This window comes from Triturus cristatus, chromosome 6, assembly GCF_964204655.1.
Source record: "Triturus cristatus chromosome 6, aTriCri1.1, whole genome shotgun sequence".
Classification (NCBI taxonomy): Eukaryota; Metazoa; Chordata; class Amphibia; order Caudata; family Salamandridae; genus Triturus; species Triturus cristatus.
The window spans coordinates 218,381,918-218,408,281 of NC_140589.1; the positions used below are offsets into that span (position 1 = coordinate 218,381,918).

A 26,364-nucleotide genomic window follows, 5' to 3' on the forward strand; every position below is an offset into this window, starting at 1 on the left:
GATATACATATATAAAACATATGTAATTTTCAGAAAAACACACATTCACTGGATGATGTCATCAGTGATGTCATTTGAGATGTCATCTGTGATGTCATGAGTGATGTCACTGACCATGTCATGAGTGATGTAATATGTGACGTCATCAGCAGTGCATTGCGGGTGCGCGAGTTATAGTTAGCTGAACTAACTATAACGGGGAAATTTCAATGGTTTTATACGAGTAAAAAGTCCAGCTAACTATAACGCCCCTGAAACCTATGGTTTCTTCAGTGAATTTCGAGGTTTTTTAAATGCTAATTCCTAACTATACCATGCCTGAAACCTATGGTTTTTTCAGTGAATATATATATATACACACACACATATATAAATATATACATATATATATATATATATATATATATAGATATATATCCAGAAAAGATGCACTCCTGTCGGAAAGCGTAGCCCTTCGAGGGGTGGCACAGCGCCGGTGGAGTAAACCGGTAATAATTTTCTTTACAAAACGGAGTTCCAACTGTGCTCTCAGGTCAAGGAAAAGACACCACACCGTTCCAAGATACTTCAAGGGGGTTTATTGCTTCATAAACCCAACGTGACGCGTTTCACCCTCAACGGGCTTGCAAGCCCGTTGAGGGTGAAATGCGTCACGTTGGGTTTATGAAGCAATAAACCCCCTTGAAGTATCTTGGAACGGTGTGGTGTCTTTTCCTTGACCTGAGAGCACAGTTGGAACTCCGTTTTGTAAAGAAAAAAAAAAAAAATATATATATATATATATATATATATATATATATATATATATATATATATATATATATATATATATATATATATATATATATATATATATATATATATATATATATGTAGACACATACTTGTGAATCTTTGTTCACACACCAATAAAACTTTATACATGATCCACTTGGAACCCACAACTCCCTAAAGATGTGCAAACCTGATGATCTTTCCCCGTCTACACACTTGTTCCTCTTGCATTCTCTACTAAGATGTGGAGATGCATCAAAAAGTAATACATTTTAAGGTTGCCTTATATGTTCATGAAAATAGAGCTATCCAAAGGGTAAAAAAGTGATGACTGGGCTACTACTTTCTACTTCCGCCTGTGCGGTAAGAGCGATAGCGGAGGATGCTGTCATAGTGACCAATACTTCTTAGGACATATATTATTTGAGGAGAAGCAGCACTTTTTGGCGACCCAAAGATGACCTGAGGATACTCACAGTCTACATGCAAAAAGCTTTGTCAAAGACTGCAGCGCATTTTCTAAGGGAAACATTAAATCAGAGTTTCCCCTGTTCACCCGAACACATATTTAAAAACGAATATTAAACTCAATGTATCTAAAGATCTGATCACCAACACTGGTCTCGGGAACAAAACGAGAGATGCAGGCGGTGTGATGTGCAGCAAACTCTAAAAACTACTCTTCTTACGTTCTTAACATATGTTTACCTCTGGACTTCCTGCAAAGTCTAGAACTAAAAAGAGTCACTCTGTTCCAGTGCTTTGCTTACCCATTCAAATTTAAACATTCACCACTGTCACTGCCTACAGAAGATGTTAGGTTTATCCATCGACACACCGATCAGAGATTGTTCCATTCGAGCCCATGAACCTTTAATTTGCGAGAGACACCCCTTTCCTCTCAATTGTCCAGTTTGTAAGTTTCCCCATGCACATGCACAATAAACTCTTCTTTCATGGAGTACTTGAAATGTATGTCCCATCTGACAACTCCTATTTATTTCGTAATTTCAATCTAAACAGTCTGTTATAGGGCAAGAGCCATATTTAAATGTGTGTGCCAAATTAATCGATACATGAATATGTCTCAGCATAAAGGCAATGTATGATAAAAATCAGATGTGTAGTCCAGATGGGGCATTATACGAAGGCTCTTCATCATTCAGTTGAATTATCAATACAAGTCTTCTTGTCACTGCCATGTTGAATAGAATGTGATGAGTCTTCACTTGAATGCGACTGTGATGCGGAAAAATGATTAAAAGCACCTAATAAGAGTAAAACAAAAACAAATGGTTAGGTCGTTCACTAAGAGCAAGAGCTTCCAACCTACTGTTCTGACTGGAGAGTCATTTGCGTCATTGTTAGTTTAGACGTTTTCCATCAAAAATAAGTTATCAAAAATACAAGCCACTCGAGTATATAGTTAAAGCTGATGAGCTCTAAGGGCCCGATTCACAGAACTAACTTAAGACAAAATCCTAAACTTACTACCATTTTGGTATTCACAGAAGGCACTTACTCATTTTGGTATTCACAGAAGGCACTTACTCATTTTGGTATTCACAGAAGGCACTTACTCATTTCGGTATTCACAGAAGTTAGGAGTCCTAACTTTAGGACTTTCATACTGCACTTGTCTCCCACAATGAACAATAAGATCGAAGCCATCTCCTCATCTTGCTTCCACACGCTTTGCCTGCTTCGAAAGACATTCAGATGGATCCCCATCGAATCCAGAAAAATAGTCAGCCATGCACTCATCAGCAGCAGACTCGAATACGGCAACTCACTCCATGCCGCGACACCCAGAAACAGAACGTTCAGGATCCTCACACATGCCTACAAAGCTCCCTACAATGCAGGACCAGCATACTCGAACCACCACCTCTCATTCCATGTACCCACCAGGTAACTCCTGGCCACTGTCCCTCAGATCCACAAGACTAGAACTGGAGGAAGTTTCTTCCCCTACTTTGCTGCGAAGACCTGAAACACTCTGCCTCTCTACATCAGACAATCCCTGCCGCTGACCCAATTCAGGAAGGTGCTCAAGACCTGGCTCTTCAACTGAATCCCAGGACTCAGATGGTCCAGCAGCCCCTCCCCTCCCCCCCCCCAAGTGCCTTGGGACCTGAACACGTGAGTAGCTATGCTTTACAAACCCTGATTGATTGATTGATTGATTGATTGATTGAGTCCCCATAAATGGCTGTGAGTGATAGATGAAAGAAAAAGGTGCCTATTCAGCAAAAGAAATGTGAACATAGGGGCATAGATTTATAAGTAAGGCTAAATGCACATTTAATTGGTTTCCTATTCAAGAAATTTCCCAGAAACAAGCCTGAACAACTGTCCCAGGGACAGGTTTCCAGGTGTGCTGCAGAGCTGGCCATCTGACAGCCCCAATGATGTCTTATTCTATGTGTGGATTTATAGAATACAGCACAGCAGGACTGCAGCCCCCTGTGCAAATACACATTTTCTTTCTCTGTGGGGACACCAGTTTCCTCTGCAGAGAAAGCATTTTCCCTACAGTACCAACAACATTTCTGAGTGATCTGTTCCCTTTTCCAATCCTCAAGGGGAATTACTGCAGCACTTGCCTTGATAAATCTCAGACCATTTCCTGCCTCCTTTGTGGAATTTACTTGTGCAGACCGCTCTGCAACGTTCCTGTATCCTGCACTTTCTTCTGGACCCTGACTCCAGCCAGGCACGCAGCACTTTATCCCCATTGCCTGGAAGACGCCACAAGTACCCAGAGCAGGTCCAGCAGCGCGGGAGACTTCCTTGCAACGTTCCTGTATCCTGCACTTTCTTCTGAACCCTGACTCCAGCTGGGCACGCAGCACTTTATCCCTGCTCCCTGGAGGACGCCACAGGTACCCAGAGCCAGTCTCACAGCACGGGAGACCGCTCTGCAACGTTACGGTATCCTGCACTTTCTTCTGGACCCTGACTTCCGCCGGGCATGCAGCACTTTATCCCCGCGGACGCGCGTGGGATCAGCGCGGGCAAACACCAGGCAAAGACGGGCCCGTCTTAGCCCGCCATAGACTGGCAGAGACTGGACTGGGCCACGGCTCTAACATTTGCATTGAAAGGTACTGTGACTTTACGATTAACTCGTGCTAACAGAGTAACGCGGGAGAGCATCCACTCAGTACAGATAGATATTGACCTTGGTGTGTTTTAAGTAATAGTTGTACGGTGAATACTATGCACAACTAGGCAGGCAATCCTACCTTTGCGGAGGTGACGGTGAAGTGTGATAACAAATAGCCACTCATGGAAAGGTTAAACATGGGAAAGAGAAAAACGATGAGTGTTCCGAACAAAAAGCAAGTCAAAACAGGGACACACCCACGCCATACATTGCTTAGTTATCTAATGAGCGCCAGATTATTACAGCTGAAGAGGCCTTAAATCCTGGACATCCAGGCTTAGGTGGGGGTTACTGAACGGGCTAACATATCAAGCGAAGGGCCCGCACCACCCATAGTAGTACCTAGGAGTATTCAAGGAACAAATGGTTGTGTTACAGACACACTAGATAACATATCAGGCAGTGATTTCAATCCGATAATCAACCACCGACCAAGAGAACTAGAAACCCCAACACCTCAACATATACAAGATGGGAAAAAGTCCTAACAGACATGGTGACAACTCCTAAAGCACGAAAAAAGGTCACCAAGAAGGATAAATCATTATCAACACAAAACGTTGTGAATGGGGGAAAACAGACAGCCAGTGCTAATATACTCACACAGAATGAGGTGATAAAGCTAAAAACAAAATTGGACACATTAGACATCTTTCTCAGAGAAAGCCTGGGTAGCTTAATACATAAAATCGGTTTGATGGAAGAAGTGTTATCTAAATGTGTAACTAAACTTCAGCCCCCCAGTAAAGAGATAACAACTGCAAAAATGGGTATCCAGGCTCAATTTAACAACAATGAGAAAAGTAATAACACTCTTTTTTTTCAAGTCGCCCCAAGGCAATATCACTTGCTCCACATAATACCGTCCAACACTTCCCCACTGTTACTCCCATGGTGTTCTTACCCACTACTTCGACTGTTCCAACCACGACCAAATACCCCGTAGCGACAAACGGTTGTATCGCTTCAAGCCAGCGGAAGGGGAATGCAACACCTTTTGTGGTGGTTTTGACTAATGTCCCCAATTTACAAAAAGGGGTAGTTGAAACGTGGGAGATTTTACGGAATAAGTCTCTACACTGGCTCGGGGGTAAGAACTGGCATCACCAAGAGGTTATTTGCTGAATTCAAAATGGTTAGAAAAGTGAGTTGGGTGGGAAATGGACGTAAGAACTTGAAGGGAGATTGTGTTGTGTTAACCTTTCAAACTCCCCCTTTAGTACAACTTATCTTGAGTAGAGCTGGAAACCACTCCATCCTTGGGCAGGGTGTTAATTTAGTCCCCTTAGGCTACTGTTATCGACCTACATCTCATATCGCCCCAATATATAGGGATCATGAATCCACGTACCATAGGCATTGGTCCAACCTCCCAATTCACAATCGCTTTGACGCCCTGGCCAACCTCGAATCAGTGGACTGACAACAAAAGGACGTTCCTACGCAGCCAGAGACTTCAGCTATAGTGAAGGTCCTTTCGAAAGAGTCTGTGTCGGCGACTCCAGCTAGAAATGAAATCACTGTTCTACAAGACGATACTATGTTAACGAACACAGAGATCACTAGCGACACAGCTCTAAATACCATACTGGCAACACATCAATGAGTAAGGATGAAGGAGGGGGGAAAAATCATCATACAGGAAGATCAGATAGATGTCAGTTCTTGTTTTGGAACGTGGCGGGGCTGAAATCTAAGGTGACAAACAAAGTATGGTTGGACTTTGTGTGTAGTTTTGAAAATTTTAGCCTGCAGGAAACCTGGGTGGAAGGGCCTATCCACATTAGCGGTAACATAACACTCCACACTCCAGTAGTCCCATCACTACACGGCAGAGCAAGGGGCTGTCTCTGCACTTATATCTCTAATTACTTGAACACAGGAAATATTGTTCTATATGTGTCAGAGCCGTTTTATCAAATCATTACTCTCCAGATAGACAAAGTGTTCTGTATAGAATTAGTGAATTTCTATAATAACTCTGCACCAGAGCAGATTAGGAGAATCCTAAAACAGTTGAGCAGCGAACTGTATCTTTTACAATCGCGTCCATCCAAAGAGACCTGCATCATTTTGGGCGGGTATTTTAACATATTATAAGCTTAAATATTATTTACATGCAAGAGTAAAAAACCGGGAACAGATTATATTGGCAAGATGTGAATATAAGAGGGAAATAAAAGCAAGGAAAAGGCCCTAAAAGAGGAAGCCTGGCAGGCCTTACATGATGCTTCTGTCAATCGCGATTCTTCTGCCTTTTGGAAGGCGGTTTACACACCGATTTTAGCCGAAGATGATAAAGCAACTGTAGAGAATGCCATCCCTGAACATGGATGGATATTACACTTCACTAGGTTATATAACAACCCCCAGATAGATGAACAGGGATCCCCATCAACTGGGGCTGAAACAAAGAACTCTGTAGGGCATACAGGCTTACTTTTTAATTTTACTCTAAGTAAAGTTAATATGGCCATTACTCTAAGTCTGGGGGGGAAGGCGGCTGGGCCGGATGGCATCCCGGTAGATCTTTTTAAATCAAACTTATCACTATGGGGGCCACTTTTAACACAGGTTTTTAACGCATGTTGCTTACAAGATTTTTTGCCGACCTGGTATGATTCAATAATTGTCCCCATTTTTAAAAAGGGGGACAGGTCAAACCCAGCCTGTTACCGTACAATTTCATTACTGGACTCTGCAGTTAAGATTGTGGGACGAGGCTTGTTGGACAGGTTACAGGTATAGGCACAGGAACAAAATATACTAAGCGATATACAATATGGATTTCGCAAGGGTTTGGGCACAATCGAACAGGGTTTAAACTTACATATTTTATTAGACAAATACACCAGGGCAAACCGGGAAAGGCTATACCTGACTTTTATGGACTTAACGGTGGCTTTTGACTGCGTGATTCATGGAAAGCTATGGTTGGTTTTAGCGGGGATGGGAGTTGACGTTTTAATAATAAAATTTCTAAGGCAACTATACGCAAGAGGCAAGGGCCAGGGTTCGTTATGGAAGAGGGGGCGAATGCACTAAGCACTTTAGAGTGATGAGAGGAGTCAGACAAGGGTGTATCCTTGCCCTGTTTCTTTTTACACTATATATAAATGAATAAGAAACCGTCCTGGTCTGGGAGTGTAAGGATTTACCAGCCACAGCGACATGCCCTATTCCGGCACTCATGTATGTGGACGATGCGGTTCTTATGGCCTGCACACCGATCGGTCTCCAAAGGTTTGTTAATGTTTTTATACATTTTATGTCTAATCTGGGACTTACTGTGAACTGCTCCAAAACATTTGCATTGAACTGTGGAGCTGGACCGAGAAAGAAGTCCAACACGCTTTTTATTTATTTAAAGGCAATAGAGCATACTAAAACTTTCTCTTACTTAGGGATATTATTTGACCAATCTGGTATGTGGTGCCAGGCGTTAAAAGCGATAAGGCTGCTTTTCAGTAAATCTCTGATGGCCTTATTAAATTTCAGCAGAAAATTAGGAAGACGTCCCCCTGCTGAATTGTTCCAGATCTATAGGGCAAAATGTATGGCCATTGCTACCTATGGAGATGGAATCTGGGGTTACGTAGGGGTTAACTCACTACAGTCGGCAGAAAACATGTTTTTCAGGTCCCTCTTGGCAGTCTCAGACAGTACATCTACGTATATATGCCACCAAGAACTAGGTATGCCATACCTAGAAGACGTCATTAAGATTCAGCCAGTCCTCTTGTGGCATAGAGTCTGGACCTCAGAGGAAACAGATTTTAATCGCCTCATTCTAAAAGACGCATTGGCGATAGACAGGGTCAATCACATAAAGTGGTTAGCATATGTTAAAATGTTCCTGTTTAAATTAGGCCATCCTGAATAATACAATGATCCAGACACTATGTGTGACGTGTCTAGGAAAGATCTTAAAGCAAGCTGCATGTGTTATTTGGGCAAAATCAGAACCACAATAGAATTAAATAAACCAACGGTTCAAGCACATTATATGGCCATGGCGACTCCACTCATACTCTATGCATCGTATTAGTAACTGACGGCTATGAGAGGTTCTTGCTAACACGTTTCAGATTGAATATCCTTCATAGATCTTTAAGTTTTCCTGTACAAAACGATTGGTCGAGAGTTCTAAGTAAATACCAGTGCGATGATGTTGCTGAACAATCCACGATACATATATTGTTTTTTTGTAAATTGTATTCAATCTCTAGAAGAAGATGGATTATTCCTGCTTAAAAAGATACAGTTTGAGACAATGTCACCCTGCATTTATGACTCTGCAATTGTTAGACGATGAATTTATTATTGCCTCCATTACTGCTTTTTTAAAAATTGTTTTTAAATATCGCAAATCAATTCTGATCTGAGCTAAAGAACTGTGGGTTATTACAATTTTAAGGTGTTTTTCATTGTATTGACTTGCGTTCTGTGCTTTTATGGTTAACTTGTACAGTTTCTGATTATTGAATTTTGATTGATTGATTGATTGATACTTGCAGATTTCTCCGTACAGAAAAACCTGCAGTAACAAATGAATTTATAAAAGCCGGAAATCTGTTTATGATTTCCTTGCAGGCATTAATGTTGTACTTTTGCCAGTAAATACCTTTGTGAATAGGCCCTAAAGACTGTTACAGCATTTTTAACTCAAAACTGTCGGAGGCAGTATTCAGAACCGACAGAAGTGCTAGCCTCACTAAACCTGTACTCTTTACTTCCCGGTGGTGAAGTAAATATCTACATTTCAGTTGTCCACTTCTTTCTGATGTGGTCAGCCTACCACCAAAAAATCTTCAGGTGGATGGGAGATATTATGAAAAATGGTAGTCTGGGGACTATGCAGATACGATATAGTCCTAATGAGAAAAAAGAGTGGATGGGTTTTGGCATGTTCATTTATCGTACGGCTATTTTGGCAAAGGAAAGCACACTAAGAGAAAGTAACATTGAGAGAGAGAAAGGCAAAGAAACTGGGATTTGGATGTGCAGATAAAGGAGAGATGAAACAGAAGCTAAAACATGGTAGCAAATACTCTCTCTAAACGATTAAGCAAACCATGATGACTGTACATTTTTTTTGTTTCAGGTCAAGGAGGTATCACATCTTCTCATGAGGGTTATTGGTGATATTCTCACTATTGGGGTATTTCCTATTTGGTTCCATCCCTAGAACATTGCTTGCTGCTCTTTAGGTTCCCCCCCTTTTTGTAACTTTCTGTAAGGTGATTGCCACTTTTTAGGTCTGGCATAGTCAGGACCTTTAGTCATGAACATTATCTAAATTGGGGCTGTGGGTCAGTCCCTCTCAGCATCTGGTTGCATTGGTTGAGCTTTTTTCTGTCAATGCTTGTGAGAAGTATGATTTATATGTGCAGCATTTTATTGATCTTTGCTTTGTCAGGTGCATATGACTCAGATGGAATGCAGCTAAGGAGAATGTAGCAGTTCTGCGAATACAGCTGACATTCTTAACCCACCCCAGCAGGCAAACCTACCCAGGCTTGCGGAACTTCCCTTCAGGAACTTTGCGACTCGGCAGGCCAGCACACGGATCCCAGGTCACAGGGGTCCTCACCCAGGGTCGACCAGAACACTAGCTAATGTTGTGTTTCATGCACACTGACTAACAGAGAGGGACATTTTAGCGAATGTATCCTGTCTCCTAGAGTTCTGACTGGCCTTGGAGCGCTAAAAAAATCAGCCCTCATTGAGACTTCCAGGACAGCTGGTAATAATGAACATTGAGTCATGTGTAGGAAATAATGTATTCTGTTGCATTATTTTAACTAGAAAATGTCGCAAGTGACAATCGCATGGTGCCTTTTGCATCACCCACTTAGGCATAGTAAATGTCTTACAAGGATACTTTCCCACACAACTTTAATTATAATTTCACACAGTCGTACTGCTAACCAGGTCACAGCCTCGTATGCACTAAAAAATAATTTTCTTTCCCCCCCCATTGCAGGCCCTCTTAACAACTTTTATTTCTATGTTAAGTTTGTATAGGGAAGACATGTCAACTAGGTCACTTTGTAGTATTGAAAGGGAAGCTCATTCAATGTATCTAGTCGTTGAGGTTAACTTGCATGTGTATGTTGATGATTTTGGAGTTGGGTTTCTTTGAGTGGACCCCAGTGGCAGTTTCCCATGAGGGAGCATCGCAGCTCCGCCCACAGTGAGTAAACAAATAAAATGCCAATGAAAGGATTTCATTGCCATTTTATTTTTTACTGATGTGTGCATCGCAGAGCCCCTGAGACAAGAGACATGCAGGGTGTGTCCTCTGATGCCAATTGGCAGCATGGAGGACTGGAACAGTAGCTGCTGGATGCTCCAAAGTGTGCATGTCAGTTTGGCTGGCTGTCTTGCGGTGACCAGCCTGACATGCGACTTTGAAGCTCTCCATCCCGAGCTGTCTTATACAGCTGGGTGGAGAGCAAGCACAGGCCTCCAGGGCCTGAAGGAGTGCCCCGTCAACCCGCTACATCGAATTCTGGTGCTTCTCTCATGTTAGTTAATAGCATGAGAGCAGTGTCGGGATTGGTTAGGGGAGCTCCACAGCAGACTGCAGATACAGAACACTGAGGAGGATGTGCAGCAGTGGTTAAATGCCATTTATTTGTTTTCTAATTTATTTTAAGTGTTAGTGTTGTAGTTTTATTTTTGGCTTTTGGAGGGAAGAGTTGTTTTATTATGGACTTTTGTAGGGAGGGTGTGTTTCATTCTGGGGTTTTGGAGGGAGAGGGTGTTTTATTTTGGGCTTTTAGAGATGGGGTGTTTTATTTTGTTTTTTGAGATGCTCGCCCACCACTTTGAAAGGTTCCCAGCCGCTGGTGGTCCCAGAGAAGTTAGAAGTAATGAAAGATTACCTTCTTAGCTTTCTTGAAGTCCATGAGGCTGGATCAGAGATGTGGGTTTAGAACATTCCAGAAGTGCAAGACAAGCTCATGTGGTTTTGTTGCCATGTTTCTTCCTACTGACTTAGATAAGTTAGCTCTGCCCAAGCTTGGGGTGCCATTTGAAGCTTAATGGGTCATGTGGCAGTCACCAGATGCTTTCACAGTAGTCTTTGTGGATTGTGCCAAGAATTCTAACTGTTAACATTTGCTCCACTGGGGGCTAACGGAGCTCCTTTAGTGCTTCAGTGATGGGAGCTTACTTCTTCCCATTAACATGGAGCCTAGCTATATGCCTGATTTTGCAGTTTTTGCATTTTATAATCCATTTTCTTTGTTCTTTTGCCCAACCTATATTACAGTTGTTTAATCAATATGTATCTGGTGAGAAAAGGATGTTTATGTTTGTGTTTTGTAAAGCGCATGGCTACCCGAAGGCTTCCCCGCGCTAGTGAGTACTGTGCTGAGAGTTGGGGCCTCTGGTACATTAACGGGGCAACAGCCATGTCTTAAGTTTCTTCCTAAAGGAAAGTTCATTTTCCAGAGGTCTGGGATCGGGTGGAAGGCCGTTCCACAACTTCGGTAATAAGTGTGCAAACGATCTTCCTCCCTATCTCATTCTCTCTACCCTGGTTGTACTGAGGAGATGAAGATGTGTGGGTCTCAAGTTTCTAGTTGGAGCATAAGTGGTTACCAACTCTGAGTTTTACTGGACTCCTGTTATTTATGGCTCTATGAGCAATACAAAAGGGATTTAAACCTAATTATTGCCTCAATTGAGAGCCAATGCAGCTGTTTGAGGGGTTCTCTTGCTTAGACATAACTAGGAACCTTTATAAGGAACCTTGCTGCCGCTTTTTGCACGGTCTGAAGGCTCTTTATTACGTATTTGGGCGCGTCCACATAAAGAGAGTTGCCGTAATCCAGACGAGATACTATGAGGGATTGAATGACCGTTTTCCTTAGATGCTCTGGGATCAATACCAGTATCTTCCGGAGCATTTGGAGTAGCGAGAAGCAAGTGCCAGACAATTGATCTGCTTGGTGTTCCATTGCTAGCAAACTGTCCAACCAGATTCCCAAGTTTTTTATCACCGGTTTAGGATTGGAGGGGGGGCATGTCATCTGGCCAGCTACTCAGAGGTCTGTGTATGGCTTGGTTTCCTAATAACATTTGTTAAGTCTTATCACCAATCAGCTTTAGGTGGCAACTTGACATCCAGTGGCGTAATTTATCCCAACAGGGTGCAAATTGTTTATTCCTATATTAGGACCTTTTGTTAGCGAGACAACGAGCTGGGTGTCATCCGCATAGGAGACCGCCGACAAGTCAAAATCATGCACTAAGGTGGGGACCTGAAGCACATATATATTGAACAGCAATGGGCTAAGTGACGATCCCTGAGTGGAGCATCAAATGATACATTTGAATCAAACCATTTGCTTTACTTTATGACAGGAACTCAAGTGGCCTATTGAGGTTCAGGAAATTATTGTAGCATTTAGGAGTCAATTTGAGTTCAGTCATAAGCTCTATCATCTAGAGGAAAATGTGCCTTAAAAAAGGCATTCACAGTTCATGTTCTGATAGCCTGGGCTATTTTACTTTTTTATTTGCAGTTGCATGCCATGCACATATATGTTGAACTGATTTTGATTATGTTTCAGAGGTCTCATATAGACACTGAAGAGCAGTGGTGATAGTCATAATGAGCCTTGTCAGGCACCACAGGTACTGCCGTTCATCAAGGAGAAGTTGGCTGTCATTTTGAGAAATGATTGAACATACTGGATATCTAGCCTTGCCACACCTCTGCAGGTGAAGGGAGATTATGATCCACTTAGACCTAAGACACAGCCATATATTGTTGATTGTGGAATATTAGTTTTACATCCAGAGAAGGAAGGGGTTGGACATCAGGCAATAGTTGGACAGTTACCTTGGTGAATGCATCTGGCGGCAGGACACCTTAAGGGTGTCACCAAGCTGAGCATATAAGGGTAAAAGCATTAGTTGGTGTACAAAAAGCAGTGCACAGGGTTACCACTATTTTTCATGCGTGTGCTTGGGCTATGTAGATGAGCAGTATGAAATATTTTTCTCTGCCTTGTAAAAACTATCTTAAAAGACCTTTTGTCCAACATAGGCAGCTGGGAGGCCTTTACTTCATATTTTCAGTACACGGTGATTTCTGAACTATTATTATTAACTCTTTATTGATTGGTTTAGCAAACCATTTACAATTTAAAACATAGCTAAATTGAACGATAAAATGACAGTAATAAATGTTAAAAACTGTGGATTTAAAATTACTAAATATTCGGTGGACCATTATGGGCTAATAATGTTCTGCTGGAAGACATCGCTCTGGCTTTCTGATGGTCTGGACTCTGATTTTATTATTGTGTCTGTTAACTCGACCGCCATACTAAGATGGGGAGGGTTTAGATGTGGATATGGCTTCCAGTTGTTTTGACGCTTTATGGCTGAATTTTGTAAGCCCAATGTTTAGCTTTTAGTTGTTGGGGTTGAGAGCGGTCATTACTGCTTGGCAGAAAGATTGAACTCCCAACATGATGTATTGTCCTCGCAGCAGTGTCCGTCTGGCCATGAGCAATGAAGGGCATGCACAGACGATGTGTTCCATTGTTTCAGAATGGTAACCACAAAACCTGCATTCGGTACTGCTACCTGGCCGGTGCCATTCTGGAAGGTTCTTCAGAAAGGGCCAATCGCCCATCCTCAGCGCAAAAAACGTATTTTTTCAATAAAGTGCATATGTGCTTAATAGGTAAAGTGGCTAAGCACCCACTTTGAAATTGGATATTACTGCCCAAGCGTGTTTCCTCTTTGACAGTGTTGCCCTGTCCAAGTGAAAGGACAGTTTTTTTAATGGCAGTATTTAACACCGGGTGGGGGTGGTTTGTTTCCCATAGGTCTTTTACTCCTAGTAACTGTAAACTGCGGTCCAGGCGTTGCCGATGCTTATGGCTAGTCTGGTTTTTCTGTATTTCCTGCCATTGTCGGGCCTCCAAGGAACCCTCCCGGGCACGGCGCGGTCTATGACATAGTTTTATAAATGTGCCTGCCTCCACTCCATGACGGTCTTGTAGTCCCAGTTCAAGTCTCACTTGGGCTGGCGAGGCAGATCTTGACAACTGAAAAGCTCTTTTAAAAATTTTGGTTGTTAGTTTTTTAATTAATACGTTGGTTGTGCCCTTAGTGATCTCATGCTCATACTCATACGTCAAGCAGTTAATTACCTTAGCCTTCATCACTTGCAGCATGGGAGTTAGGCTGGGACCTAGTAACTGTTTTGCCTATTTTGCAGCGGCTGCTTCTAACGACAAGGCTTTGGTTTTCAATGTTTCTTTATGCTTGGTAAAGGTACCTCTTGGTTCGAAAAAGATGCCCAAGTATTTGTAACTGGGGGTTTATTCAAGCTTTGTGTCGTTGAAGTGCCACCTTTCAGTTGACTTTTTGTTGCTTCCCAAAAGATATTGTTTTGGTTTTTGACAGGGTATGCCCCATGATTTTAGTTTCTGTCATAGCAGGTCCCTGGGCACACGGTCGAAGGACGCTTTGAAGTCTACAAAGCAGCAGTGCAGCTGGATTTGTTGGGCTGTCGCTTTCTCCACCAGGAGTGTTAGTGTTAACAAATTGGTTGTAGTGCCGGTGTTAGCCACGAAACCCGTCTGATTAAAAGGGAGGCGTGCTGTTATTTCGGCCCAGGCCTGTAGCTTCTCAAATAGGATGTTTGCATAGTACTTAGATTCCACGTCGAGAAGTGCAACCATTCTGTAACCTTTTGGCTCATTTCTCTTCCCACTTTTGTAAATTGGGTGAATGATTGCACCTCGCCAGGACTCTGGTACTGTGCTGTGTAGACTACAATAAAGAAATAAAGGGGTCAGGTATTCTGACCATAGGGTGATGTCAAATTTTAACATGGCCTGGGAAAGGCCGTTCGGGCCTAGGGCTCCTTCAGCTCTGGCTTTCATTTCGAGGCGTGAGATCTTGTTTTTTAAGACGTCAGGAGGCACCATGGGCTCTGGTAATATATCGTTCTTATTCTCTAGTTCTTTATATAACGGATCTTCAGATGGAATTTTTACGGGGCGAGCTCATCTCGGGTTCTCAAGTCCCGGCGGGGAGAACCTATTGTTACCTGGGTTGGGAGAAATGGTTCGAGCATCGTTTATATTAATGTCCCGCAGTGAAGAGATAAATACTTGCTCCAAATGGCTTCGCTGATATTTGCACAGCCGTACTCACTTCTGCTTTGTGTGCTCCTATTTACCATAGACCAGAATTGCTTCGGGTTAGGGTTTTTACTTTCGTAGATGAGCTTCAGCCAGAATTGATCCAAGGTTGCCAGTTTTTCCTTTCATGTCGAGGTCCTAAAAGCTACTTGGGCTTGCTTATAGTTATTGAAAAAGGTTTTATTACTAGGATTCTTTCTTGATAATCGGAGTGCTCGGTTCCTCTCAGATCTTAATTTCCTTGTGGCTTTTGAAATGCAGAATTGAAGGGTTTGGTTTCTCGGGCCCCTTCTAATTGATAGTTCATTAAGGAGGTGGTATGTAAGGGAGGACCAGCCACTAACAACGTGAATATTTAAGTCTAGGGACTTCTGAACTAGTGATTCCTGCCAAAGGTGTCCAAGAGTTAAAGCCCATTAGTGCTACTGATGAGTTAGCAGGAAACTGTCTGCATTTTCTAGTTTCAAGTAATTTTTTACACAGTAGAAGGGGTACATGAGAAAAAATGCTTCCTTGCTAGGAACCTTTGAACCTTTTCTGTGGACCCTGTAAGGCAGTGTGGCCATAGCACATGTATCTTTCTGGCTGTTGTTCCAAAAAAAGATGTAGTCATTCTTTGTAGTTCATAGAGAAGGATATACTGCTCAGAGAGATGATTAATTTGGTTTGAGAGAAATACCTCTGCTGTCTTGGTTTGGGCAGTGTGCAGTCTGTGAGATTTCCCTAATTATGAAAGCAAAGGACAGTCTCTTAGTACTACCAGAAGGATATATTGGCAACAGATATGGATTGGATCATGAGTGCCCAACAATACTATGCTAGCCTCAACCCTCTAAAGACCTATACTAACCTATAGATAGTCCATAAAATGTTAAAGAAGAGAGAGAAGAGAGGAGAAGAAGCAATGCTCCATATACTCAGGGAACAATAAGGAGAGCTGAAGTGTCCATGGCTTCAATAAATGCCTTAAAACAGTTGTACCAAAGAAGGATATGGCCTTCAGACAATTGTCAGGTGCAGTGGAGCTGCTTTCTGAGCCTGACACACTGGAAAGCTGCAGTATGTTAAAGGAGAGCCTGTAGCCCATTGCTGTAAATGGCCTTTTCTGCAGGGTCCCCCCCAAATCTTTTTCCTTCCTCCTCCTCCTTTTGCTGAATTTGTTTTTATTGGTCTTAGGACTGCTAACCAGTGCTAAAGTGCATGTGCTTAAAGCATGGTAATATTGACTTTTCCACAGTGGGCATATTTAATTTACTTATGCATCCCTAGTAATATGCACTAAATGTGCTGAGGGCCTGTAAATGAAATGCTACTAGTCGGCCTGTAGCACTGGTTGTGCCACCCACTTAAGCAGCCCTTTAAACATGCCTCAGGTCTGCCATTGCAGAGTCTATGTGTGCAGTTTTTAACTGCCGTGTCAAGCTGTCAATTTAACCCTCTTTCCAGATCCAAACCTTCACTTTTAACACATAGATGTCACCCCTAAGGTAAGCTCAGTACAGTCGAAGAGCAGGGTGCAGTGTATTTAAAAAGTAGGACATATAGTTTTAAGTATTACCTGTCCTGGAGGTAAAAAACTCTTACATTCATTTTTTTGCTACTGCAAAGCCTATCTCCCACTTAGGATAACATTGAGATTACCTTATTACATTTAATAAATGTAATTTTCAATTGGGAAGAGATAGAACCCCCATGTTTGGTGTCTCTGGAATTGCAATTTAAAATCACTACTTATGGTGAAGTTAGATTTTAAACTGTAGTTCTGAAACTGCCACTTTTAGAAAGTTAGCATCTTACCTTAGTCATGTGGTTCCTTGTGTCTGTCTCGGAATACATGTCTGGGGTGGGAGACAGCTGGGCTTTGTGCAGTCCCTCTGGGCAGCCACAGACAATGGGAGCTAAGGGGTGAATTGATGGAGGAAATGGACCCATCTCTCGACTGCACCCTGCATCTTCGTGTTGTGATAAGGATAAAGTACTTTTGTTCAAATTGCCTTTCATGGTCGCTGTATCTGGCCCATGAAGATCGAATTTATAACTCAATATTGTTGAATGGGGATTTTTTGGGTGTCGATATTCTGTCTGTGAACCCCATGCTGTATCCTGTTAGACTTTATATCACTAACAAAAGTGAAGACTCATTTTTTGTAGCCCTAGTGGTGACATCAAATATTCGTACATGAACATATATCATGTCAAGAAGAGAAAAGAACGTGTTTTCAACAGAGTGGATGCTCTATCTCCCCATCATTTTGGAGAAAGTAGTGATTTTGCATAACTCAAGTACTGTTCATAAATACTTATTGGTCCTGGATGGAACTCAGTATTCCTGAATATCTCATACACTAGTTGTCGGGGTCACACTAGTGTATTTCTGTATTTTGGGCATTAGGTGCACTATCTGTAGACTACAGATGAATTGTTGCCAAGAGAGAGAACAAGGCAGAAATAAAGCCACTGTGAAGGAAATGGGTGTATGACACCTGAGAGTTGTTTGGCTACTCTGTGATGTCCCAGCAACATAAGATGCTCTGGTGGTGAAGAGAATAGAGCATGAGCCTAATTCTGTGAATATCATGTCCAATTCTATATATATATATATATATATGGTGCTATGTTACTTTTGTAAAGCTGTTCAATTTGACAGGAAAGATAGGGTGAGCTTGCACTAGACGTTCTTTGAATGTATTGCTTCTCCGTTCTTGATATCTCCTGTTATAGAGATTTGGGGCTTGGAGAGCACTGGCTGTTGCAGGTAATTAGCATGGGAATAGTTGGGGAGGTGCTTTAAAATAAAAGGGAACGTTCCGTTTACTAGGTATAATCTACAGTCATTTCAATAAGTATTGTCTAAGTGAACTTAGATCATATTTTAGCTAGTTCTTAGGATGAGCTATCAATTGAGGAAACTCTAAGCTATCCCCCACTCCATCCAATCCAGAGCAGAGTTGGAATGCTTGTTATGCTGGGAATCCAACTCTTTTAGGTACCCGGGCACTAGAATCCACAGATTCAGTGACAGTTTTAATTACGGTCAACTATGACTCAGCAACTGATCATTTGACAACTCAAGTTGAGTGATGAGTGATGCTGCCACTAACGATGGCAAGCATCATAGCTCTTGCAATGATGCTTACCCTTCCTAAACATTTGTATTTAATCTCTCATTAAATTAACCATTGTTCTTGACTGAAAAGACCCTTTAGACTGAGCTGATTTAGGGTGGAAAACAACGTAGTGTTGTATGTATGTATGTCTGTAAGTATTTATGTATGTAAGTACATTTTATTTATTTATTTATTGCATTTGTAATGCGCGACAGCTACCCAAAAAGGGTTTCCCGGCGCCTTTAATGAACGACGGAACTGGGTGTACATGGTTTCTTTGCGAATAGCAAGAGGAAGGGAATTCCAAAGAGTGGGACCTAGAACCGAAAAAGATTTGCCATCCATTCTGGCAAGTTTGAACTTTGGCACTGAAAATGTTTCAAGCGTGGCAGAGCGGAGATGGCGAGTAGGAACGTAGGGGCAGACGAGGGTATGCAAATAGTCGGGTGCTAAGCCCCACATGATCTTGAACATATAACTCAGAGCTTTAAATTCTATCCGCTTTTCAATTCTGAGCCAATGTAGATCTCGAAGGTGGCTAGAGATGGGAGAGAGCCTGGGGATCCTACAGAGGAGTCTTGCAGCTGAATTTTGCACCAGTTGCAATCTACGGGTCACAGCCTTGTTTGCACCCAGAAAAAGAACATTCCCGTAGTCCAGCCGTGATATGATAAGGGCATGGACCACTGTTTTCTGGGTGGATATAGGCAGCATCCAAAGGATCTTACCCAACCATTTTAGAATGGTAAAGCAAGTAGCTGTAACCTTGACTGCTTGATGGTGCATCGACAAAGAGTCGTCAATATGAAAACCCAGGTTGCGGACATGATCTACTGGCCGCGGAAGAGCACCCATCTCGTCAGGCCAGTGAGACGAGCCCCAGAGGTCTTTCTTTTTGCCAAGGATTAAGACCTCGGTTTTGTTACCATTGAGCTTCAGATAATTTTGGCTCATCCAAAATGTGATTTGTTGAAGACCCAACTGGAGACCAGAGGAGGAGCAGGGGTCAGAGTTGGAAAGTGAGAAGATGATTTGAGAGTCATCAGCATATGGAAAAAGAGTCAGACCAGCTTTGTCAGCAATGTCTGCTAGCGGCCTGACATAAAGATTAAAAAGCAGGGGACTGAGAATAGAGCCTTGAGGGACTCCAAAAGGCGACGAAAGGACATTGGAGCTATCAGAAGCAGAAAAGACCTGAAAGGTGTGGTCGGCCAAAAAGGAGACCAACCTATCCAGGGCTGAGCCACAAATGCTAAAAGATCTCAACGTATTTATTAGTATAGGATGGGAGATAGTATCAAACGCCGCACTCAAATCCAACAGTATGAGCGCGACTGTGTCTCCAGCATCCAGGGGAAGGCGTAGTCTTTCATTGACCTCTAGTAGAGTGGTCTCTGTAGAGAAACCTGCTCTGAACCCGGATTGTGAAGGATGAAGTATTTTACTAGTTTCAATAAACTTGGAGAGGTAGAAATGGATATGTCTTTCCAGAATTTTAGAAAAAATGGACAGGAGAGAAATAGGTCGATAGTTAGCAAGAACCTTGGGGTCTGCAGTGGGCTTTTTTAACAACGGGACAACCATTGCATGTTTCCAGGCAGACGGAACTTTGGACTCTTGCAATGAGGAGTTCAGAGCTTTCAAGATAACTTGCTTATGGGAAGGACCAAGTTGTTTTAGAATGGAGATGGGTAGTGGGTCATTAGGAGAGCCAGATTTAATTTTTTCAATAATAGTACCAAGGGAACCCAAATTAAGAAGGGGCTAGGAAGCTAACAGGGGAGGGTTATTGAGATGTTCAGTAGAGACACTAGCCAGATTAGGAGACGGCAACATACAGGCCATGGTAGTTGATTGTTGTTGTTGGGAACAAAGTAAGGAGGAGTTGGTTATTTCCAAGTAGATTTTCTCTATTTTACACAAGAACATATAAATGTTTGTGGTATGCATGTATGTATGTATGCGGTATTTCTACAGTATGAAACTAGCCAAAAGGCCATAAGGTGCTGTGAAGAGTCAAAGACAAACATTAAGTGAGCGATAATAGAAGTGGCTAGTTTGTGGACGGTGAGTGAATTGTGATGTAGTGTTCTTTATAGAGGTTAGTCTTCAACTTTTTGCTAAATTGGAATAGTATTGTGGAGTTCATGATGGTTACAGGAATGCTGTTTCAGAACCTAGATGCAGAGACAAAAATCATCTTCTGCCTTGTTTTTATGTTTTTGCACTTGCCTTTAGTCTGATGGTGTTCTAAACCCGGGTATTCCAAAAGCCACTAAATATGGTGAGCATGTCTACAAGATAAACAAGGATGCTGGTTGAAATGCCTAGATGTGGGTGGAACACTATTACATCAGCATATTCATGCGGGGAATCGACATTCCAGACTACAGAACTTGTCCAGTGCCTAATGGTTCCTCTCACTTCTACATCCTACACATTCGGCAGCAGCAACAAGAGGAATTATTGTGGCAGGCAGTAAAGTAGATGAACTAGGTTTAATGGCACCAATCAAGAAAAAAATAACTTTACTGGTAATACTCTTCCAGCCCAGCAATATTGCCTGGTGCTGCTTTGACCTCCCAGGAATAACACTTTACATTTTGATGATTACATCAGAGATGTAAGGGGAATAAGCCAGCACCAGTCTGGAAAATATGAAACTTTGTCAGACTGGGACAATGTCTTACCATTTCTGGTGCAATTGTATCTCTGACAAACAAGTTGAACAATAGCATAATAAAGGCCAGGCCCTTCCAGGCTCTCAAAAGTTCCAATTGTAAAATTAAAGCATTGATTCATATTCTTCAGTATTTGCAGTGTATTATCCTTTATTCATTATAAGGGCTTTTTTAACAATTGCTAGGCGTTTCTCCCACTTTTGTTTCTAGTTGCACATGTGAGACTAAGAGTACCAACCCAGGAGGGGGAGTGGTAGGATTGCATTTCAAAATTATTTCTGCCTCTGATAGATAATTGCATTAATAGTAGGGTCCAGCTCACTTAACAGTGCAGTGGTGTTCAGCCTAGAGTTTAGCTTCTGTGATCATAGCAACAATTAGTGTTTGGAGTGAATGTAGTATGACAAAATGAAAGACTTTATTTTTATTTATTTTATTTGGACTTTAATGTATAGTTGTTATGTTATGAATCACTGCTTCCAAGAGCTTTGAAGGAAACTGAATGCAGTTGGTACCTTAGGGTATGTTATTAGGATGTGAGGTTTTATGTAAGTCCAAAGAAGTTTATTTCATAACAGCAGGACACCACAGCACTGTCTCTCTGCCTCCACCACACGGCTAACTGTCATCCCACATTTGCCATTCATTCTAGATTCCTTCTACCCCCACATTCCAATAGTGATTGCTCCCATTCCATACAATAGCAATAACTCTACATCACAACATATGTCCAATGCAGTACAAAGATGAATTAAACTATGAAGCTGAAGAAAATGTAGAAATAGACCTGGAGGTAGGTTTTTGTGGTTACCCATGGCCCATAAATAATTTGAAGGTTAAAATTGATGGTGGCATAGCATGAATTATTTTGTTAGAAATTGGGTTGCTGGTAGTTATGTTGCTGAGCAAAGACAAGCTGAACTTATTTTTTTGTCAGAAAGTCTTTACTGATCAAAGTGCACATTGAAATATCCTGGTGCAATTTTTAGATTTCGATATTAATGGATAGGCAAGGTTAGTGCATTTAGATGATTTCTACTGATCTTCTGGCCATGTCACCTTACACGAATATATTGTGCAACTGATGTACATTATGGACCAATCCACAAAGTTGTATATGTTACATCATCGAATAGTAGAATTTAAGAAGGGATAATCTTGTTCCTTAGTAACAGGATGTTGGAGAACGTATTACTAGTATCCATCCTAGTAGTTATTACAAGCAATAAGGCCACCCATGGTATACATTAGCCCCCGGCTCAACCCATGGTAGTTGGCAGCGAGCAAGCAGGCTTAACTCAGGTAAAGCATTTAAAAACGGCAGAACATTAAATAAGCAAGACACAAGACACAATAAAAATCCCACACCAATTTCTCATAATTTCTCATAATTGGAAATGCTTTTATCTGTAAAATGACACCAAAATGACAAAGATCCAATATAGGGAACTGGAGATATGAATTTTTAAAGATTGCCCATTTTCAAGTGCTTAAAAACCTATAGCGCCAACCTGGGACATCTGGTCACGTTTGACCGGAACAAAGTCAAAATGTTGAGGCCGACCATGATTTTACATTTAGACTTTTCTGGAGGATTGTCTCTTGATGTTGTGTGGTGCCTTCCAACAGGCCGATTTTGTTGCAACATTATCGAATGATTTTCCACCAGGTCCCCGGCAAATCCTGGAACTCTGGAGCTCCGGAACTTTTAGGAGGACAAACCAAAATTACAGGCCAGGTAGCTGTTGAAGGTAGTCGACTAGACTCTTGAAGTCGTGCGGGTCTACTTATGGAGCTGTTTCCAAAAGTTACTCCAAACCTCTGGAACTTCTCCCTGAAATTTCTCTTGAGGGTTCAAAGTGTCCAGAATACAAATCCAAGGGTCTAGATGCTTTGAGACAGGCCTTGGAATCTTGGACTACAGTTCCTACAATGTACCTGGCCAAATCCTTAAAAGTCCACTGGACGCACTGCAGGCTGGGGACTTCTTGAGGAGATGGCGCAGGGAAGCTCTTTTAACCTGTTGCTTTCAGGGAGTCTACGCCTTAATAATTTTTGAAGCAGGCACTGTCCTCAGGGCCGTAGTTCCAAGGGTGCAAGCAAGAGCAGTCTTTCAAGGAGCAATCCTGTGTGGTGCAGTGCAAACCGGGGTTCCAACAAGACTGTTTGTAGTTTCAGGGAGCACATTTGACTTGCTATGCACTTTTCACATATTTATTCAATGTGCAGGGTGCCATTCAAAAGCATGATAACTTCCTCCAATGTGTGGCATATTCTTGCCCCGCAAGCACTGCACTTTAAAATTCTAGATTGAGATTTTCTCTCCTTTGGAGTAAGAGCTGGTTGAACCATCCTACTGGTGTGGCTCATTTCCATTACCACTCCCCCTCCAGGACTTCACCAAATTCCTTTCTCTGGCCCGTCCATCTGTCTGTGGGCTACGACAATAGGGAGTAGTCCTGACATTCATTACTGTCCTCCTCTCTCTTTGAAGCAGAGTTTGATTTACCCAGCCTCCTTTCTGACCAATTCTCCACAGCTGCAGAGCTCTCCCCATCAAATAACCTCTACTCTATGCAAGCCACTTATCACCTAAAAACCACTCAGCTAAGCCTGTTAACGCTGACCAACCAGCAGGTACTGCTAGAAGGCATGATTCTGGCTCACAGAAGACAACGTTCTATAACTTATTTTCTGTACTAGTTATGATAAATTCAACAGTGACAAGTTGATGGATTGATCCATGCCAATCTTTTAATCTATGAATGAAATTTTGAGATTCTTCCCTGCAATATTTATACTTAAATAAAATATCCCAATGTTAGCCTTTGGAGATAATATCTACAATGGGAGAAAACTAAATCAGTAGTTTTTTTCCTTACCAGAGCATACAAAACATCTTTTATAATGTCCCTACTCATAGTTACAGGGAACCCCCCCCTGGCGCATATAGGGAAGACCTCCCTTAGGGGTGCCTTATGTGTAAAAATAAGGTAGAATACCACTTTGGAAGTGCACTTAATTTCAAAGTCAAATTTGCATATACTTTCCTTTTAAAAAATAAAAATAAATCAAATAGTTATTGTTGAGTTTTTTTCAAAAGAAAAAAACACATAATAATGACAAGTCAGTATAAAAGACAGTTATAAATAAAACAAACAAAGTGTGCGGTACAACAATCACGCCAGTATAAAATGGTTACAGAAGAAGAGGTAGAGGACAGCTGAATACAAGTTTACATAAAATTCAGTTTTGATACATGTTGATATAAACCTTTTTTTCAACCCTTATACACACTTTTACTACAGTAATCATATTCTTTGTTTAAAGTGTGATGCAAAATGTAAGTATACATGTGATGTAAACAAAAGGAAATGTAAATGTAAGTTGTCAGCGCTAGTCATGCAATATAAAGCTATAGCGACTTGATGTTTGAGTTGAATTGAACCATAAAGTGGACTCCTTTCGTATGGTTGAACTTGTGTAATGCACAGTACCCTGGAGAGTATATTTTTCAAGGAGGTTTGAAATTGAAGGAGGCGGCATTGAGTGAGTCCCACATCAGTCTAAGAGGAGGGCGCCATGGAGAAAGTAGTGAAACATTGTCACTACCTCTAAGAAAGGAAAGCCATTCTTTCCACATCCGGAAGAAGACTATCTTGGTATTTTTCCAGTTATTAAGAAATAGTTTTGCACGCAAGCGGAAGCATTAGGCAAACCCTCCAGCATTTTGCGATTTTGCGATTCACAAAATAATCCTGAAATCTGATGAAGAGTGCGATTAACGCGATATTTAAATGTCTGCCCGCAAAACAAAATCTCCCGGCTATTACGCACACTATTATTGTCAGTATGGGCACATGTACAGCCGTCCGTCAGGAAAAACAGCAAGTTTTACAGACTAGAAATAGGTTATGCTGGACTCGGTCACACACAAGCATGGCTTATGCAAGCAGACAGGTCAGGGATGTATGCGCTGTAGCTACGGGCCTCATGTCAAACGAATTTGACATTGCCAGGGTAGACTGTGGCACTCAGGGATACGTGTGATGTCTTGCCTTGTTTTGTGCCGGGAGAGTGGCCTACCCTATGACCCTGCATACAGGAAAAAGATTAATCAAATCAACAGGCAGGAAGACACAGAAGCGGGGGGCAGCACTGTTTTTAGGTCTCGCTGAGTCAGCGCGCATGCGCTGCTCAGAGAGACATTTTGTATGTGAGTTTTTTAAGTGCTGCTACCTGGCCTAGCGCTTGCGTGCACGTGAGCGTGCACGCGCGTAGCCGCCATGCGCTAGGCCAGCCGGCAGCACTCAGGAACGCCTTTCTGCGTCATCGTGGTCACTTTCGCTTTCACAGCGATCGTGATCGCGATGACTTTCGTGGCCAATGCTTGTCTCTCTTTGAATCCACTCAGGAACGCCTTTCTGCATCATCGCGATCACTTTCGCTTTCACAGCGATCGTGATCGCGATGACTTTCATGGCCAATGCTTGTCTTTCTTTGTATTGAACTTTATTTTATTAAGTTTGTGGCGTTAACATATTAGCTATTTCCCCTGATCTGTTCATCAGTAGCTGTGTAGTGTTAATCGATTGTTAGTGTTCATGCCCAATTAACTTGATATTTCCTGTAATTATGGGTTTTTTTCTGTGAAAGGCATTCTTGTGCTGAGAGCAATACAACTCATTCATTGTTCCCTTCGCTACGCTGCCTGTTATGTAGCTTCTCTGCAGTTCCAGGGTGGTCTGTATGGCCTATATAGTTATTCGAATGCTCCTCACATGTGCTTACAGTTTGAGGAGAGAGAACGCCCCCTTTGCGTCCTGCCACCACCCACCTGATGATACGTTTCTATTCACGAAGCACATTGAGTGCTCTCTGATCCAAAACATTCTGGGGGGGCGGGGGCTGCAGTCACTCAGGGGGAGGGAACCTTTTCTTTTTAGAAATAAAAGGAGTGCAGTTTTTATTCCTCAATTTGTGAAATCTCTTCCTCTGAATACTTATGTAACGTGCTGGGTGTTTCTGTGCCTTTTATACTATACTGTACCTGTCTGGCACAATCAAGTGTGTCTCCCTCCTTAAATTGCAAATGTCGCCCCCTCAGCAGCGTAGAATCCAGATCAGCCAAGGGAAAGCTGAAGCCGGAATGTGTGTTGCACCTTCTCCCCACAGTCGCAGAGGTCAAAGTGTGTGCCAACAATCAGAAATTAAACTCCCCCTCTTTCATTATATTACTAAAAATACTTTTGCAACTGCTTTGTAGTCACTTTCAGAGTTAGGTAATTTCTGTTTGCTGTTAATACATAGCTATTGAATTATCACTAAAAAAACCACATTCTAAAATGTCAAATGTATTACATTGCCTGCTAGATATCAGATTCTATGTAGGTGCAATACGCAATGACGTTTCAGTGCATTCAGTACTGCTGCCCCTGCAGAGAAACATTACA

General features: G+C 42.0%; 1 protein-coding gene across 4 annotated transcripts in view; it reads right to left on the minus strand.

The window, feature by feature from the left end:
• Positions 1–907: 907 nt before the first annotated feature.
• LOC146816674 (adhesion G protein-coupled receptor F5-like) overlaps positions 908–26,364 on the minus strand; it is a 788,188-nt gene continuing 762,731 nt past the window's right edge. For 2 of the 4 annotated variants that reach the window (XM_085609153.1, XM_085609151.1), the window contains one exon: positions 908–2,042. In XM_085609153.1, the coding sequence (XP_085465279.1) occupies positions 1,890–2,042 (153 nt within the window). In that variant the 3' untranslated portion in view covers positions 908–1,889. The remainder of the gene's footprint in view (positions 2,043–26,364) is intronic. The other 2 variants (XM_085609154.1, XM_085609152.1) reach the window with 1 other exon arrangement.